Source organism: Stigmatopora nigra, unplaced genomic scaffold, assembly GCF_051989575.1.
Source record: "Stigmatopora nigra isolate UIUO_SnigA unplaced genomic scaffold, RoL_Snig_1.1 HiC_scaffold_25, whole genome shotgun sequence".
In the NCBI taxonomy this organism is placed as follows: domain Eukaryota; kingdom Metazoa; phylum Chordata; class Actinopteri; order Syngnathiformes; family Syngnathidae; genus Stigmatopora; species Stigmatopora nigra.
The window spans coordinates 2260291-2279857 of record NW_027551604.1 but is presented as its reverse complement, the minus strand read 5'-3'; the positions used below and the strand labels follow the sequence as shown (position 1 = coordinate 2279857).

The window sequence follows — 19567 nt, the reverse complement described above, 5'->3', positions numbered from 1 at the left end:
AAATTTTCCCTTAAGAGACTTTTTTAAGGGCAACAATGTGTCCAAACATAGTGAATTTGTATCAAACAAGTATTTGACTCACATGATGACGACCGCAGGCAGGGCCATCTGCTTCCCCCGCCACCTCCGGTCACGTCTCATCAGGACAACATGGCTTCTCCTCCTCTTCCTCATCTTCCTCTCGCGGCACAGATCGTCCGACGGCTAAAAGACAGCAGTGTCTGACCTCGAGCAAGGACACGGTGGGCGGCATTTCACTGGGTTGTCCGGCTTTGGCATGATAATCTGATTATTACGCAAACAGCTGCACGCTCACTCTACTCTTAAAATGACACGGACCATTTATTCCATTCAAATTGGAGGCTTTAAATAGACATTATAACTCACCAATAGTACAAAATTAAATTTGGATGTCTCACCAATCATTTTTATAAATTTGATGACCAATTAGCATTTTTTACTGTATACAAATAATGTAATCTAAGTAAGAAGTGTATATTGTTATGTTTCTTGAAAGAGTAGAGTTGTTATTTAGAGATAAGACAATTGAAACAATATAAAAGGCAACTTAAAAATGTTAATTTTAAACTATGAAAAACTAAAAAGGCTAATTTTAAGTCTAGCTTGACAAATGGCAATTTGGGGTGGATATTTATCAAATTTATGGTCATATTTTAGTTCTTGTATTGCCTGGAGTTATTATTTATTTATTGTTTTTGCTCTGAGGAGTGAGACATCATGCTGAAAAATACGATCTTTTCGTGTACTTCATGAAACACTTAAAAAAATGTCAATACAATGTTTTTTTTTTTAAATAAGTAAATAAACGAAATTTTAAATAAATAAAATCAGAAATATCTTCCAGTTAAGGCCTATATTATACATCGATTTTGATGAATAGTAATTAAAATGACATTTTAAAAATATTAAAAATATTTTTAACGTATATTTTCTTTTATGGTATACATTTTAGACTACGTTTCATCGGTTAAAAAAATATATAAATTAATTAACAACGACAACTATCCAAGTATTAAACCAGGAGAATTATCAGTAAACACCCAACTGTCTTTGCCATTGACGGTGAATGACGTCTAATCAATTTTAACGTCTACATAGCAACAGCGCCGTTGACCTACATGTCTTCTTCCACGCTCAACACACTGTGGCGTGTTGCATAAATTACACACTCCACTCAAGCCTCGCTCTCTTCACAACGTAAATCACACTTTTAAAACATACCAATCGCCATTTTTTTTTACCTAATATTCCTCCCAAAAAAAAAAAAAATCAAACACGGAAGTAGTCATTTTTCCCACGGTCATTGAACCGTCATACTTAACAATCATTGCATAGTTTAATTTCCAAATAAAAATATATAATTCAGTCTTGTGATTACATAACCATTGAAGAAACGTATATGATAAATATATATTTACCTGATAATAGGTCGAGAGGAAGCGTGAATGTAGCTTTTTTTCTCTCTCGGTGAGTAGCGTGAGGCTAGCACTAGCAAGGCAGTAGCTTGCGCAGTCATCTCCATAGCGGGCACAGTCACAACCCAAACAACAGCACAAACTACTACCTCAGATAGTACATGGCCGGCAATGGGAGACAGCTCCCTCTAATAAAAAAACAAGATGTCGTGTGGTGAAGGAGAAAAGCGAAAAAAATGTCGTCAAAGTGGACAAAAGGAAGGAAGCAGGCTCCATTTTGTCGAACGGTCGTCCTTCCTTGACGGTGATGTTGCGTTCCTGACTTCGCGCTAGAGTGAAGACTTGAAATAAAAGAAGGCAAGCTCCGCCCACGCAGTGCTGCTCACTCCGCCCCTCTCCATCCACCTCGTATGACCCATAGATACAACTATATAAGGCTAGATGTCTGAAGGCGGGGGAAGCGGCGGCGGCGTAAGTAATTGAGAGCCATTTTGGGTCGGATGACTTCACCGGGTTCGACATAGCGGACGTAAAAATAAGTCATTTTCTTCGCTAAATTCTTGACAAATTAAAAACAATGGTTTCTTTTACGATGAACCACATTGTAACGGCTATATTTTTAAAATGACATTTGAAAATAGTTTTTAAAAATGCAATTCATGATGTTTGACGACCTCCGTCCACTTTAGCTGATTGCGCGCATCGGACATCTAGCTTCATAATAATAACAAATAAATAAAAAAATACAAATCTATTACTATCTGACCCGTTCGAGAGGGTGCACAGACAACCACGGGGCTTAGCTAGATGGATGGATAAAGGAAAAAAATAGATAGATGCATTAGTATTAAGACAGATGGGTGAATAGAAGGATGTATAAATAGACGGCTGATGGATATTGACAGCAAGATTGACATGTATGACAGGTGGCTGAATATGTTATTTGAACATGTAGTACATAAAAGATGAGGGAGTCAACAGATGGATGAATAAATAGCAAAGAAAAGGGTAAATAAATGGGTGTGCCCATCTATTTATTGGATAGATTAAAGCTAGATGATAAATTATAATTGATAATAGGTGGATGGGGTTTTAAATGATAAATATATGAAGGGGGATAAATACATAAAATGTAATTAACATAAAAATATTGTTTTTTTTTAATTTAGTTTAAGGAGTGGTGGTGCTAATTTTTCTAAAAATAGAAAAGCGAGAGCGTGCCAATTTTGTAGAACTGTCCCATTTATTTTCAGTATGTACGCAACGCCCCTTCACAGATGGCTGGCGAGAGATGACATGGAATGTTGCAGCTTGTTTCCTTGCATAAAATCCTCAGTGTTGGAAAACAAAGTGTTCGTTTCGAATCCGATTAGGCCCCTCCCCCCAACCAACGACCAACCAATCATCTGCTTTGGCATTTCAGGTCACTTTGGGTCGACTCGAGTGGAGTTCATGACAGCGTGTTCGCTTTAAGTACTTCGATTAAGAAGAAGACACATTCGATCGTGACGTTTCATGGTTTTTGACCCCCAAAAAAAGTTTAAAAATAGAAGAAAAAAAAAGTCAGGAATCTCCATTTTGGACTCTGGGAATAGGGGGTTGCATGAAGTCCTTAAAGGGCCCTAAAGCCTCCTTCAGGGCCGAGCTCACCTCGGAGGATGAACATGTGATGCACTCCACCAACGTGGGGTACAAAGCGATCACCTGAGCCCATGTGTTGTCGTCCACTGTTTTGGGGAAAAAAAATAAGTGAGTATATGTAGAAAATTAATAGCCAAAGAATGTAATCTAAGAAAATCATCCCCATGGGGCCTATGGAAATGAGTTTAGAGCTGATAAACATCTTGAAGGGCGCCTCAAGAACACACTTTTGAGAAGTGTTGTAAATTAATCGGATGAGGCGTCCCTAAAAAAAATAAATGAAGAGGAACGTTTGGGGTGTCAAACATACGGCCCGCGGGCCGGATCCGGCCCGTCTGGTGGTTTGGTATGGCCTGGGGAAGAAAGCTGCATTGTATAAAAAAATGATTTTTCTTTAAAATTTGTAGTTATTTTATTATCCGCTAGGGGCGCTGTGTTTTAGTACGTGCAGACAACATGAATTGACATTTATTTATGTTCTTATGTTATTCTCTTGTTCATAATATATTGTTTATAATGTAAAAGGAAAATTCTGTTAATAAACATTTTGATAATTTACTAAATTATTTGCACTAATTATTAGTATTAGAGACTAATACAAAGGAAAAAAAGTGGGCTTATTGTTAGTTCTATGTCATTTTGCAATGGGTTTACTGGTCCGGCCTGCTTGATCTCAAACGAAGCTGGATTCGGCCCGCAGACCAGAGGTTTGACACCCCTGCCTTAATCGGAATAAACTTTTTTGATGGTGTCAGATGTCCAATCCATTTGAAGTGGAAGGGTTGACATTGAATTGGTGTTGGCAGAAACTAATATTTTGATGGGTGATTAATTACCTATTTTTTTTGCCTTTTGGCACCTTGTGGATTTTCACAATTTTACAAAAAAACTGCATTTTACAATATTTGAGTCCAATATCCACGAAAAATACCCACCATTTTCCGGCTGGGTCTTTTTCAGTGAGTCCATCAACGTACTGATGGCCTTCAAGACGAAAATAATCTCTGTCACTTGCTGCCTGAGAGGGAAAAAAAACAAAAACATAATCATCATTCTAAATCAGGGGTGGGCTAACTTTTGGGCCCGGGGGTCATATTGACTTTAAAAATGTGACAGATGGGCGGGGTCAGCACAAGATAGGATACATCTAAAAAAGTGCATCCGTTAACAGTACATGTGAAATATAAACTGAAAAAAGGACTAAAGTATTAATAACATTCTCATCACTCATCATTAAAGTAAAAAGTATAAAGTACAAAGTCAAGTAAAAAAATGTGTTAAGAAATATTAAAATGTCATTTAAAAAAAGATAGAGGGGCTGTAAAACACTAAAAACAAATAAGAGTGGACAGAGCTACTGCCACTGGCTCCCGCATGATGGCGCCATCTTTGGAGAAAAAAAAAGAAATTTGGACAACCATCTTGGGGAAAAAAAAATACATTTGGACAACGTCGGCGGGCCGAATTAAAAGCCCTAGAGGGCCAGATGTGGCCCACGGGCCGTAGTTTGCCCATATTCTAAAAATGGATTCCCCATTTGTTTCCATTTTCCCACTCTGTCAATTTACCTGGGTAAAGGGCAGCGTCCACTCAAACGCTCGTCCTCCACGTAACGCCGCAAGACGTCCTGGGAGCGCTTGAGGAGGACGGAGAGAGCCATGCGCGAAATGAAGCCCTCCTGCGGAGTGGACGCTTTGTTGCTGAAGGAAAACTGCAGTAGCGTCTCAAAGCACACCTTGGAAAACTCCTCCCGCATACGGACGTCAATCTCGGCTTCTGTCGACATAGAAACGTGGGTTATTTTGGTACCCGCCTGTCATTTTGCAGACCATTTTGATTATGGGGTTAGAACTTTAAGGGTAGTTTTATAAAGTGGATACGTTGAATTGAATGCTTTTTTGGACTATAAGTCGCACTAGCCAAAAAATACAAAATGAAAGAGGACAAAAAAAACCCTAATGAAGTTGCACTGGAGTATAAGTCGCATTTTTGGGTGAATTTTATTTTAGAAAATGAACGGGAAGAAAAACATAAAAGTAGGACTGTAGTATAAGTTGCATTTTTGGGTGAATTTATTTGATAAAAAGCAAAATGAAAGTGAAAGAAAACAAATATTTCAGTCACACTGGAGTATAAGTCGCATTTTTGGGTGAATTTTATTTGATAAAATGAAAAATGAAAGGGAAAAAAAACATAAAAGTTGCATTTTTGGGCAAATTTATTTGATAAAATGCAAAATGAAAGTGAAAGAAAACGAGTATTTAAGTCGCACTGGACTATAAGTCGCATTTTTGGCAGAATTTGTATGAGAAAATCCAAAACAACGAACATACGTTATCTCAAAAGACATTTAAAGTAAAAAATGAAAATATAAATAAATAGAAGCGACAAACTGGCTGAATATAATCATTAAAAAAATATAATAATCATTTTTTCTTGAGGTTAAGAGTAAAAAAAAATGTAAAATTATATAACAATGTGTGACCAATTTCACATATAAATCGCACCCCCTGCCAGACTATTAAAAAAAATAACAACTTATATTATGGAAATTATGGGATGCAAAAATGTAATATGCTGGTTACCTGTGAAAGAAGGCGACTGTGAGTGGATGGAGCCTTTGTTAAGCATCGCCATGATCTGACTCACAAAGTCTTTGGGGATGAAATTAGCAAAAGGTAAAATCTCCGTGCTAATAAGTTGAACCACCTAAAAAAAATGGACAACTGATCAAGTCCTGAACAGCAGTTTAACATAAACAGTTTTTTTTTGGTACATATTTTCTGCTGTACCTCAACATCGATGGCTTCGTTCTTCTGAAATTCCTGAATTGACAAGTTATCAGGAGGCGAGCTAGAAAGAAGACACAGAAGGATTAGAGACAAATAGATCAGAGAATTCTTGCTAAATATATTTTTGTTATGTTTTTGAATAATTTAGGAGGAAAAAATGGCAAAGAGGGGGAAAATGGTGGCTACCAAATCTGAAGAAAACCCATAGAAAGCAGCAGAAAAAAAACTGATATTTTTGCAAGTAGAATGACATACCGTATTTTCCATATATAAGGCGCACCACATTATAAGGCGCACTGTCAACGAATGACAAATTTTAATGGTTTTTTCCATATATAAGGCGCACCGGATTATAAGGCGCACTGTTTATTTTGGAGAAAATTCAAGACTTTTAAGTGCGCCATATAGATACCATTTTTTTTATCACAGATATTTTTCCCCATACCTGAACTGTTTACCTTTTCTTAGTTGCCCAGATTAAACACACAAAAAACACTAAAAAAAACTAATTATATCCCATTAATCTCCATCTTTTCATATAAAAATGAGATACAATTTTTTAAAATCCAAAAGATATTTTTTAAAAACCTATTTTTTTTAAAAAACCTAATTAAATCCCATGAATCTCCATCTTTTCATAGAAATGACATACAATTTATTTTATCAAAAATAGATATTTTTTTCCCCATATTTGAACTGTTTACCTCTTCTTAGTTGCCCAAATTAAACACACAAAAAACACAAAAAACCCTAATTAAATCCCATTAATCTCCATTTTATCATAGAAATGAGATACCATTTTTTAAATCAAAAATAGATATTTTTTCCCCAATATCTCAACTGTTTACCTTTTCTCAGTCACCCCAAAACTCCCTAATTAACCACACAAAAAACCCTAAAAAAACCTAATTAAATCCCATTAACCATAACACAGATACATTATGCTTTTACAATCTTTAAATTTTTCAATGTGTGTAATTTTCCACCCCAAAACACAATTATAAACCTTTTCAATTTTAACCATCATCCATAAAAAAGCACCACAATTAATTACTACCGCCTAATAAAAGCTTTAATCCTATAATGATTTGCCCTTGTACACGCATGCTTTCTTTCACATTAAGTCAAAAAATAAATAAATAACTGAATAATGTACAACGTTTTTTATTGAAGGAACGCATTGCTGAAGCGTCTTTATTCCACGTTTTATTCCAGCTTTACTCTCAACGGCGAAACAAGAGACAACCCTCGTAAAAGCCAGCGGAGCTTTCCAAACCAAATAAAATCCCCCCAAAAAACGATAACAAGGTAAAGTAGCTCACGGCTGTAACATTCCAACATTGGAAATTGCCACAAAAAACGCCGTTTCCATCAATTGTACCAACACGATTCAGCAGTAATTTGCTAATTAATTGAAGCAAGAAGACAAACAAAAGGCGATTGGGCGCGTGGATGCGACATTAGCGCTAATAACAACAACGTGAAACGATTATGTAGATGAATTTCTTGCTAAATGGGTGTGGTTTTACTACTAATTTGTTCTTACGATTCATTACGGCGTTTTGAGCAAGGCGGAAAAACGGACGTTAGTTATTTAGGCGACAAAGCGATACTTTAGTCTTTGAAATTAAGTTTTTTTTACATCATTTAAAGTCAAATCTTGGGACAAATCTGGCGAATAAAGGTCTTCAACTAGCATAAAAATGGCGCTAATGTGTTAACAATTAAAGCGTAAATAAGGAACAGGTGAGTGTTTTTTTGCTTGCAAGTTTTAGCGTGTTTTTTTATACATTTTTATGACATTAAAAATATTTAATTAAACCAAAAAATATTTAATTCTCCCAAAAAATTGCAATGTAGTGAAACCGGGATATTTGAGGGATTACTGTAATGTGTTTTTATTCTATTTTAGTATTATTCATTCATTAAAAAAAATATAAAAACAGCATACTATACATTAATATTTGTAGAAAAATCCATAAATATAATTTAATATATTATATCTTGAAAGATGACATGTGGATCAATTAAACCAGTGATTTTCAAACTTTTTTGGCCACCGCCCCCTTCACCGCCGGGCCAAAATGCCAACGCCCCCCTCTTTACCCCTTTCCAACGAACGAAGCTTAAATAAATAGAAGACAGGCGCCTCAGATATTATTCGCTAATTTCGTTTCTTTTAATAGACCAATGCGCAGTTCACCTCGAATCATAAAAATGGATAGCTGATGCATTAAGCCGGTCGCTGTGCGCATACGTCTGTGGTTAAGCGTTGCCGGCGCGCTATTGTGTGCTCCTCTGCGGCTGACTGGATGGTGGTGGTTTCCCCAGTCGCCTGCATCGACCATAAACTCGCGACAATTAGTGATATACGGTATATGCGCGCTGCTCGTGAGCGCTCGAGCAGACAACGTTTCTTGTTTCAATAAAGCTTGTTTTTTGTCGACTTTTTATTACAGACAATCAATTTTTCCGGTCTTTCTACAAACACCAACGTCACAGTTTACTGTAATTGCTCCATCGCCCCCTTCACTATTTCAACGCCCCCCATTCGCCTGTTTATTCGTCAGCGCCCCCCTGAAAGTTCACACCGCCCCCCGGGGGGCGGTACCGCCCACTTTGAAAACCACTGAATTAAACTATCCAAATGTATATATTAATGTAATACACAAATTCTTTTAGTTGTATTTAAACTTATGTCTGTTTTGGCAACAGAATGGTTCAAAATATCAATATTTGCTTTATATTTCTTATTAAATCTGATGACATGGAACTGACTGTTCAAAAATATTGGTTTAATCTTTGAAAAACATCAATTTTTGAACAAAAAAAATCATATTTATTATCATATTGTCGTTACATTTATACCCCAAGTGAAACCTGGCAACCCACCAGGCTTATAAAGCACTGAATTTACCTGTGTATATATATATGTTTAAATACAAATTCAGTGTTTACGAGTCTATAGTGGAGCTCTCGTAATATATATCAAAACCGGCCTTCATAAGCCCCACCCCTTTGTGTAAAAAAAGTTTAAAAAGTACCTTCTGGTAAATAGAAAATCTTCAAAAGCGCTGGCAAGCTCGGGCCACATGCTTTCAAACTTCCCCGAAGAGGAGTGCTGACGGGCCACCGGCAGTCCGATGGACAGAACCTTCAGCAGGGACGACACGGCCAACTTCCAGGTGCTCTCCGACGGACAAGCGTATTTCAAACCCAGAGGCATTCTCAGCGTCTGATTGCAAATGAGGAGGAAATTTAGAAAAAATGGTTATTACATGAGAAATACAGGCTCACGTGAAAATGGTTCAAAATAAGGGGAAATACAGTGGTACCTTGACATACGAGTGCCCCGACAAACGAGCAATTTGAGATAGGAGTAAAATTTTGAGCAAATATTTATATTGAGGTACGAGTAAAATTTGGAGCAAATATTCATTTTGAGATACGAGTAAAATTTTGAGCAAATGTTTATTTTGAGATACGAGTAAAATTTTAAGCAAATGTTTATTTTGAGATACGAGTAAAATGTTGAGCAAATGTTTATTTTGAGATACGAGTGAAATTTTGAGCAAATGTTTATTTTGAGATACGAGTAAAATTTTGAGCAAATATTCATTTTGAGATATGAGTAAAGTTTTGAAAAATGTTTATTTTGAGATACGAGTAAAATTTTGAGCAAATGTTTATTTTGAGATACGAGTAAAATTTTGAGCAAATATTCATTTTGAGATATGAGTAAAGTTTTGAAAAATGTTTATTTTGAGATACGAGTAAAATTTTGAGCAAATGTTTATTTTGAGATACGAGTAAAATTTTGAGAAAAGTTATTTTGAGATACGAGACAATTTCTGATATACGATAAGCTGCTCAAAAGAACATCATGGCCACTGTCTTTCCTGTCGCAACTCCCTCCTCATGTGCTGTTTCTACGAGCACTGGGCGGAGCATTGCATTTTTTTCGGTGTTTTTTTTCCCCTTTAGTCAGCAAAATCGCATAAGTCGCTAAAATATTAAACTTTCTCTCATGAATATAATTTTGAGAGCTGTTTTCAACAGTAAACTCTCTGTCACCATTTGTCCGGCGACCAAACGTCCGGCCCACCAAACGTCCGACCCACCAAACTTACCTTGATGATACTCTGCAGGACCTTCTCGTTGATGACCGCCTTGTGGCATGCCGTTTTGTGGTACAGCTCCACCAAGACTTCCAAGGAGCGTTCAGCAAAGGGCACGTAGTTTAAGGCCACCCACTCTGCCTGCGTTTAAGACATACACAAAAAAAAAATGGCAGCAACATGAACCATCCATCTTAAAATGACGGCTTTAATTAGATGTGAAAGGAGACAAATTTTGTTGGGGATTTTTTTTTTATACAAACACTTTTGAGTGACTAAAGTCATTAACACAATGTGACAACATTTAATAAGGCTATGCTTTGATTGACATTTTATGTCTATGTTTGTAATGAGGAGAATGTTTATATATTTAATAGCACGTAGCATGTTGTGTCAATCAATCAAAAAAAATCACCAATTTCGTTCTATGTTCCTGTGTATGATGACAATAAAGATTTTTTTAATCAAAAATTTTGGAGAAGGGTCCGTGGGGGAGGAGCTATATGATGGAAGATGTAAACTAAGATGGCATCTGCATATTTAACAGTATTGAGTATTCAGTTCAGGCGTTTGTGTTTTTTTAAATATCCGACAGTGGGGGTTTTTCGTCTTTGTTTTTCTGTTTTTTTCATATATAAGGCGCACTGTCTATTTTGGAGAAAATTTAAAACTTTTAAGTGCGCCTTATAGTCGTGAAAATACGGTAATAATAATTTAAAAAGGGGGTTATGGATATTTCCAATCATAATTTCCCTTGTTTAAGCAACTAATTCAACTAAATTGTGTTATTCCTATTAAAACATACTTATAAAAATTCATCAAAAATGTGAGAACCGACTACAGATGCTCATAATCCAGTGCCATTGACTATAGCAGACAACCAATCCACCCCATCTGGGACATTCGGCATTAATAATTCACTGCCAATCAAAATGAATCGAACACTACCACCGTCAATGGCACTGACAACCAAACCAGTGCCCTGAAAAAGATGAAAACATGTTGAAATGAGTTCAAGCAAAGACGCCACCAGACTTAACCCAAAAAAAACCCCACAAAAGCACCGACAAAAACCACAAACATGGAGCGGAGAAAACACACTGCAAAGGAAGTTAATGGCAGGCAAAAGTGAGAGAAACTATCATGCAGCTCACTTGCTAATCCCGCCCATTTAGGAATAAAAAGATGGATGACAGTGGAAGAGTATGGGTTAGATTTACATAAAAACGGGGGGAATGGAGGATGGAACTCACCGGCGCAAAGAGCTGGATCTAAAACGGTTATCCGGTCAGGGAGTAGTCCCAAGAAACAAAATGAGAAAAGATCGCAATTAAAGTTGAAATTTATTTCTTGAGTATTAATAATATATATGTTCATAGTCATTAAGACAGATTTATGTGAGGTGGGGGGAGGGGATTCGGTTTGATTGACGGGTAGACAACAGTTCTTTCATTTTTTTAATTGGAAGAGTTAAATGGGTGGTTTTATAATTTGGATTAGAAGTGGAAATGTTTATTAAGAGTGATTTCTGTGATGGTTTTTGGATTTTTATGTAATGATTGAATGGTTGAGTGAATATTTTTGATAATCGGACATTATTTTTTTTATGATTCATGAATAAAAATATGTTCTACTGGGGTTGACATTATAGATAGACATTATAAATTAGCATTGGATTATGTATACTATAAAACTATTTAAATTGTTTTCCAAAAACTAATGTGTTAATTCTACTACACTAAGGACAACATAAATAATACAATTTTGACTATTTAATAATTTTTTAACTACAAAACGTAAAAAAAATATTTAATGTTCTCTCACTTTTAAAAAAACATAAATAAACAAGGTGGGCCAAAAGTAGTAGTGTGACAGTTAGTTCATTTTTTAAAAATTATTATTTATGAGCGAGAGACAGATTGTATTCAAAAATAATGTTTAAAAAAAATTCCAGATGGGTTAGAACAATGAGGAATGGAATTGGGTTTAAGTATATGCGATCAGGCTAATCGTGACTGGACGTTTCGTCGCCGGACAGTTCGTCGCCGGACACTTGGTCGACCAGACGTTTTGTTGCCAGAGATTTCGTCGAACGGACAATTCGTAGGGTTAGTGGTTAGAATTAGGGTTAAGGGATAGTGATTAGCTCCGTCAACAGAATGTTTGGCAGCGAAGTGTCCGTTTGACGAACTGTCCGGGGACGAAGAGTCCATGTACCAGGCTAATGACTAGTCTCGAAAAAAATAAGATAACGGGAAATGGTTGCTAGCGTGGGTTTACCTGGTTATATTTGGCATTGGCCACGTGTTTGGTTTCCATCCTGCCGTACTGCGGAGGCTTACAGGAGAACTCCACGAAGAGCAGCAGCTGTTCAAAGATGGCCGGGTACATGACCTGCAGGTTCTCCGGTCCCACGCAGATGGCCTGCGGCGGGCGGGGAACAAGTCAACACCCGGCGACCATCGCTCGCTCCTCTCACTGTCATATTATTGGCCGCTTTGAATGTTCACCTTTTGTAAAACGTCCAAGGCGGTCAGCACGGCTTCCTGCAGACTGGTCAGCACGGCCTCCGTGTAAGAAGGTAGGATGAAGGGGGAGGCGTCGCTGCTGATGGGCACCGAAACGGCGCCGTGGAGGATCACCCCGAGTTTCTTCAGGTCGTCCATGCTGAAATTTCCCTTGATGTGCTGGTACAACGCCGGGAAGATCTGGACCAGCGCCGTCAGGAAAGGTTGGCTGGGGATAAAGGAGAGCTTCTCCTTCTGTCCACCGGGGGGAGCCCTGGTGCTGTCCGTCCCCGTGCGGTACCAAGTATTCCACGCCGACCACCACAGAGCCAAGTCCTCTAACGCCGACTCCTCCCCCGGGGGAGGGGCCAGTAGTTCGGCGCCATTATAGCAGGTGAGTCGCTCCACCAGCGAATCAGAACGCACCAACGGTCTACCCGGGCCGGATGCCGAGACGGCGTCGATGAGGACGGGCGGGACGCCCATGGCGGCGAAGGCGTCGCCCGCTTTGTCCCAGTCTTTGGTGGGCGTGACGATTTGGAGGATTTCTTGGAAGCTTTTGAGGGCCGCCAGGGAGACTTCGTTGTTTTTGCTGAGTGCGGCCGACTGGATGTGGGTCAGGAGAACTTCCCACGCTTCGAAGAAGTCACCTGGAAACATCAGGAAAAGTTTAAGACTTTCGGGGACAGTGGTGCACGTCGGTCTAGATGACATCTAATGTGGAATTAGATCTAGTTTGAACTAGATGTGCTGGTGCCCGCAAGTCGCAGATAGCTGACTTTCCAAGAAAGATAGACGATGCTAAAACAATTTGGATTTGAATTGGACTAGATTTGGATTAGATTAGATTTGGAGTAGATTTGGATTAAATTGGGACTAAATTTGGATTAGATTAGATTTAGACTAGATTTGGATTAAATTGGGACTAAATTTGGATTAGATTAGATTTAGACTAGATTTGGATTAAATTGAGACAAGATTTGGATTACATTAGGATTAGATTAGATCTGGATTAGATTAGATTTGGATTACATTAGATTTGAATTAGATTGGATTTGTATTAGATTGGATTTGTATTAGATTTGGATTGGATTTTGATTAGATTTGGATTAGATTTGGATTAGATTTGAATTACATTTGAATTAGATTTGAATTAGATTTGGATTGGATTTGTATTAGATTTGGATTGGATTTTGATTAGATTTGGATTAGATTTGAATTACATTTGAATTAGATTTGAATTAGATTTGAATTAGATTTGAATTAGATTTGAATTAGATTTGAATTAGATTTTGATATGATTTGGATTAGATTCGGACTAGATTTGGATTAGGATAAAATTAGATTTGAAACTTGTCGTGAATGCTCCACGTCTTTGAGTTCAACGAAAAAAAACTAACCCACCCGTCCCGAATTCTCGGTGACCCACCTAACTTTTGAAGCAAGTATCTCCTAGTATTAAAAATGCGGGCGACTCCAGCTAAAGTCAGCACCCAAGTCTCCGCCCACTGTTTCTCCGCCGTGTCCCGCGAGTGATGTATGAGGATATTCCCGCCGCCAGACTCGATCTTCTCCTTGTCGGCTGTGGTGGACGACGTTCTGACGCAGTTTAGCAAGTGAAACAACACCTAAAAAAAAGATTATTTATAAATTCCATAATTTTTATGACAACCAGACAATAAATAGACACACTCTCTGCGATTAAAATGACGTAAAATTTGGCACACTACCTTCCAGACCACAATATGCCACGTTGGCTGATGTAGCAAAGTCCCATGCGCGGCGATGGTGGAAAACAACGTCTGTCCGGCGCTTTTGCGCACGGCGGGCCTTGGATCCACGCATAGTTCGCCTAATTTAGCATACAGGCACAGCCAAAGGCAGTCGAATGGAGGGGCCGGGTGGAAAGGCCGATTGAGGGTCTCTCCTTTCTCCCGGGCTTGTTTCTGTTGGACCTCTTCTTCTCTTTCCAGCTCTTTTGTGATAGCTTCCCCCCGTTGGAAGAAGTAGTCGGAAATATTCCACTGTGGAAGAAAAATAAGTGTTAATACGGTACGTAAAATTGCGAGCTGCCTTAGTTGTGTGTTGGCAGATTTTGATCGTTCCGAGAAGGCTTTAAAAGGGAAAGAATAGTATAAAATGGCGCCGAGAAGAACTGGGCGTTAAAGTAGGTTTGCTCAAAGGTTTAAGAAAAAAATCTCCAATTTTTATTTCTATGCTATTGGAGAAATAATGTATTAAACACAAAAACACACAGATTCATTGTGTGATGTCATTTATACCCACACACTGGATAATGGGTATTAATGATGTCACAAGGGAGATCAATTTTGAGATGCTATTTTTCTTAACAAAAGAAATGTTTGAATGTTAAGACTCCAACTCTATGTAAATACATGTATTTGTGTGTATACATATACCGTATTTTCACGACTATAAGGCGCACTTAAAAGTCTTAAATTTTCTCCAAAATAGACAGTGCGCCTTATAATCCAGTGCGCCTTATATATGGAAAAAACAGAAAACCGAAAAACGAAAAACCACCACTGTCGGGTATTAAAAAAACACAAACGCCTGAACTGAAACAATACTGTTAAATATTCAGATGCCATCTTGGTTTACAAAATCTTCCATCATATAGCTCCTCCCCCACTGCAAGATTTGATACAAAAAACTCAAAAACCTCAACAATGGCTGGCTCTAGAAGTGACTGTAAAGTAGTGAGTGCTTCATACCTGGAAGTCAATAGCAATTACCGTATTTTCACCACTATAAGGTGCACTTAAGTCTTAAATTTTCTCCAAAATAGACAGTGCGCCTTATAATACAGTGCGCCTTATATATGAAAAAATGTGATTCATTGAGGGTGCGCCTTATAGTCGTGAAAATACGGTACATATACATATACATAAGCATATACATATAATTATTACCTATTTATGCCAAAAATGTATTTTCCTGTATCTGTATTCTCACCCTCTTGCTACTGTGACAGTCAAATTTCCCGACTACGGCATGAATAAAATGATCTAATCTAATCAAATCGAATCTAAATGTATTACAGCATTGATATCACGTCTGTCTGCCAGCCACTTCCTGAAAATACTACGTTTTTCTCTCCCTTACACATCATAAAACAACACTTTTAAAACATTAGAAAACATGTCAACACTTGACATTTAACTCTTTCACATTTCCCCACAATTGAACCAAAACCTTACCAGTAGGCCGATAGACGTGAGGCTAATGTTGAGCTCCTGGTTCTGTAGACCGAAACTTCCGGCCACGTCCACCACGATCTGGAGGCACGTGCAAGGCATGGTGGGGAGGAAGTCTGTCACCACCAACTGCAGGCACTGGAAGGCTGTCCGGATCAATGATTCACTTGAAACCACGAGAAGATAGGAAAAGATTTAGTCCAATCAAAGAAATGCCGTCTTCTCTTCTCCCTCGGAGCTACTGTTACCCTTGATCATTGCGGATAGCGCCTATGACCCCCAAGACGAGGGGCCAGCCGGGGCCCAGACTGTCCCCCTGGCTCTGGAGAATTTGGAGGACGCTCTCCAGCTGCTTCTGTCGGATGTCTGCGTGGAGCACGTTGGATAATTCCTTCAGGGGGTTGAGCAGCAGAAGCTGGAGTCGCTGGGTGGAAAGAGAGAGAAATTCAAATGGAGATTTTGATTTCAAGTTTTCAAGGTTTTTGGGGTGCAATTCGGTTGGGTTTAGATTGACAGTAATCCCTCGAATATTGAGGCTTCATGACATAGCAGATTTTTTTGGGGGGGATTTTTTTTTTGGCGGAAATTCAATAAAAATGTGAAAATACATGCTGAAACTCGCAAGTGGAAACCACTCCGTTGTTCTCTGCTTGGTATTAGAACTCAGTATTGAAGTAAAAAAATTAAATAAAAAAATGTAAAATAATAATATATTTTTTAAAATAGTATATAGATATTTTTTAAAATAGTATACATTTTTTAAATATTATATAGATATTTTTTAAAATAGTATACATTTTTTAAATATTATATAGATATTTTTTTAAATAGTATATAGATATTTTTTTTAAAATAGTATAGATATTTTTTTAAATCATACATATATATTTTTAAAGAATACATATATATTTGTAAGAATACATAAATATTTTTTAAGAATACATAAATATTTTTTAAGAATACATATATATTTTAAAAGAATACATATATATTTTAAAAGAATACATATATATATATATATATATATATATATATATATGTAAAAAATACATTTATATATATGTAAAAAATACATATTTTGAAATAACACAAATATTTTTTAAATAATACATATATTTTTAAAGAATATAAACATATTTTTAAAGAATATAAACATATTTTTAAAGAATACATACATATTTTTAAATAATACATATATTTTTAAATAACACATTTTTAAATAATATATATATTTTTGAAATATTTAAAAAATAATAATATTATATAATATTTTATTTTTTAAATAAAGAGGTGACCCAACTTTGCTGTTTTCCATTCATTGCGGCCATCTCCGGTCTACATTAACCACGATAATCGAGGGAATACTGTAACAGCTATCAATGACAAGTTTACCTACCTGATTTTGGCTAAGCGGCGGCTCATGCTTGTAGTCGAGGCCAGCTTTGATGAGGGCGGTCAAAGCCTCGGCCCCCCACTCTCTCATCCTGGCATTGGGGTGCTGGCAGACCTGCGGGTAACGTCACATTTACGCACAAAAACAAACACATGCACATACGGCACCCAAGCATTAAGTCCTTGCGCGTTTATGGACATGTGGGTGGATTTGGAGTTTTATTTTTTGTGGTCCTTCTCTTTTGCAGAGGAGGTTCAAAAGAGCAGTTTTCCCAATGGATTCCGGTGTGGGCGTTATGCGGCGTTATGTGAAGCGATCGGATGAGAATAAAATAGACACGTTTGCCACATACAACGACAATCACATTTGTATAGACACATACGAAAAATTACATACTCAAGAAAATTGTGTTATGTCCTCACAAACAAAGATAGGTCAATAAATACTAGTTTCGTGGGCAGTAATTCAAAGCCAAAAAACAACAGTGTTTTAGGTTAGAAAAGTAGCATTTTTGTAGTTTCTCATATGCAGGTAAATTTGAATTTTTACACCATTTCAGCACAAATTACTGGACATATGAGTGTAGAATTGCTATTTTAAGATTGAGCATGCTTATTATGTATTTTTATTATAATTAATGTATTTTCTCGGATATTAGCCGCCTACACGTATAAGCCTCACCCTTAAAATAGCCTTAAAATAGTTAAATTTGACAATTTCTCTCGTATAAGCCGCCAACTGATTCACAATTTTCAGTTTAGCATTAGCAATGCAGGCTAAAGTGAGTTTTTCAGGTGTTTAAGCAAGATACGGTTAATTTTTTTGGCCTTTATTGTCTTGTATTATGGAGTTTCGTGCATGTCAAGTCTAATTTATGCGCATATAAGCCGTACCCTTGATTCAGTCATCATTTTTTTTGTTACAAATGCGAGAAAACACGCTAACTATGCTATTCTAGATGACAATTTTTGTGTTTTTAACATCAATGTTTGTGCAGCCATGACTTGTTTTCATTTAAAACACACAAAAAGTGATAATCAAAGCTTACAGCATAATGACACTCCACATATGAATGTAAAATATCAATGTCCTCTACATTAATATCCTTTTTTTCCCTTTAGTATAAACAATGTTGTTTTTTTCTACTTTCAATGCAATGGAGTGCAGTGCCATATCCTGCTTTATCAGCAAATGAAATTGCAAAATAAGGTTTGTAAGCACAGTGACGTATGATAAGACATAAGCATTTTAAAGAACGAGACTGGTTGACAATAACAACAAAATGTACAAAGAATGAATAGTTTAGAAGATGAAATCGTTGCTTACCTTCTGCAGGATCGCAAAGAGAAAGGAAATAAAAGGAAAAAAATACTCAAATACTTTTCTCATATGGTCACACGCCTCCACTGATATACAGTTTTAGCTATAACTTACGTATTTACCAGCAATGGTGTTAAATATTGTGAAAAAGTATGTTTGTTACCTCCAACAAGTGTCCAGTCAGAGGCCTCCATAGAATCTCGATACGATCCATGTTGACTAAACCGGTTTCTAGCAGTTTGGCGACGGCGAACAGGGATGGCTCCTGCGTGTAAAAAATAAAAGGACCTTTAATTCTGATCTTGGCACTCATTGGTTGCCAATTTGTGGCTTAACTGACATGAAATGCAATGTCCATGTAAGTTTTTTTTTTACCTTGTTGGTCCCATAAGCCATTTCCATAGCTTCCAGTGAGAGAGAGCACAGAGCATTGATCAAATGATGAAGGGAAACGTCATCCAAGTACCTACAGCAAATGAGAGACACGTTCTATTTTATTTACTATAATATTATACAGTGGTACCTTGAGATATGGCAACGTGCTCGTAACATAACATAAACACATTGAAATGAACTTGGATTACGATGCAGACACTCAAAAATACATTTAATCTAACCATCAAAATTATATTCATGAGAGAGTTTAATATCCAAGTACTGTTTAATATCCAAGTACTGTTGAATATCTAAGTACTGTTTAATATCTAAGTATTGTTTAATATCTAAGTACATTTTATTATCTAAGTACTGTTTAATATCCAAGTACTGTTTAATATCTAAGTACTGTTTAATATCTAAGTACTGTTTAATATCTAAGTACTGTTTAATATCTAAGTACATTTTAATATCTAAGTACTGTTTAATATCTAAGTACTGTTTAATATCCAAGTACTGTGTAATATCCAAGTACTGTTTAATATCTAAGTACTGTTTAATATCAAAGTACTGTTTCATATCTAAGTACTGTTTCATATCTAAGTACTCTTTAATATCTAAGTACTGTTTCATATCTAAGTATTGTTTAATATCTAAGTACTGATTAATATCCAAGTACTGATTAATATCCAAGTACTGATTAATATCCAAGTACTGTTTAATATCCAGGTACTGTTTAATATCTAAGTATTGTTTAATATCTAAGT

The 19567-nt window shown here is 36.8% G+C and overlaps 1 protein-coding gene across 2 annotated transcripts in view; it reads right to left on the bottom strand.

Moving 5' to 3' along the window:
* Nucleotides 1-2660: 2660 nt before the first annotated feature.
* mon2 (MON2 homolog, regulator of endosome-to-Golgi trafficking) overlaps nt 2661-19567 on the bottom strand; it is a 29985-nt gene continuing 13078 nt past the window's right edge. Inside the window, exons 19-35 of one of the 2 annotated variants that reach the window (XM_077711047.1) lie at nt 18801-18891; nt 18589-18690; nt 17109-17219; nt 15961-16136; nt 15716-15878; nt 14225-14518; nt 13924-14122; nt 12498-13144; nt 12268-12411; nt 11241-11258; nt 10000-10128; nt 8914-9104; nt 5870-5930; nt 5663-5786; nt 4646-4853; nt 4013-4095; nt 2661-3163 (exon numbers count right to left, since the gene is read on the bottom strand). In XM_077711047.1, the coding sequence (XP_077567173.1) occupies nt 3000-3163; nt 4013-4095; nt 4646-4853; nt 5663-5786; nt 5870-5930; nt 8914-9104; nt 10000-10128; nt 11241-11258; nt 12268-12411; nt 12498-13144; nt 13924-14122; nt 14225-14518; nt 15716-15878; nt 15961-16136; nt 17109-17219; nt 18589-18690; nt 18801-18891 (2905 nt within the window). In that variant the 3' untranslated portion in view covers nt 2661-2999. The remainder of the gene's footprint in view (nt 3164-4012; nt 4096-4645; nt 4854-5662; nt 5787-5869; nt 5931-8913; nt 9105-9999; nt 10129-11240; nt 11259-12267; nt 12412-12497; nt 13145-13923; nt 14123-14224; nt 14519-15715; nt 15879-15960; nt 16137-17108; nt 17220-18588; nt 18691-18800; nt 18892-19567) is intronic. The other variant, XM_077711048.1, reaches the window with a different exon arrangement.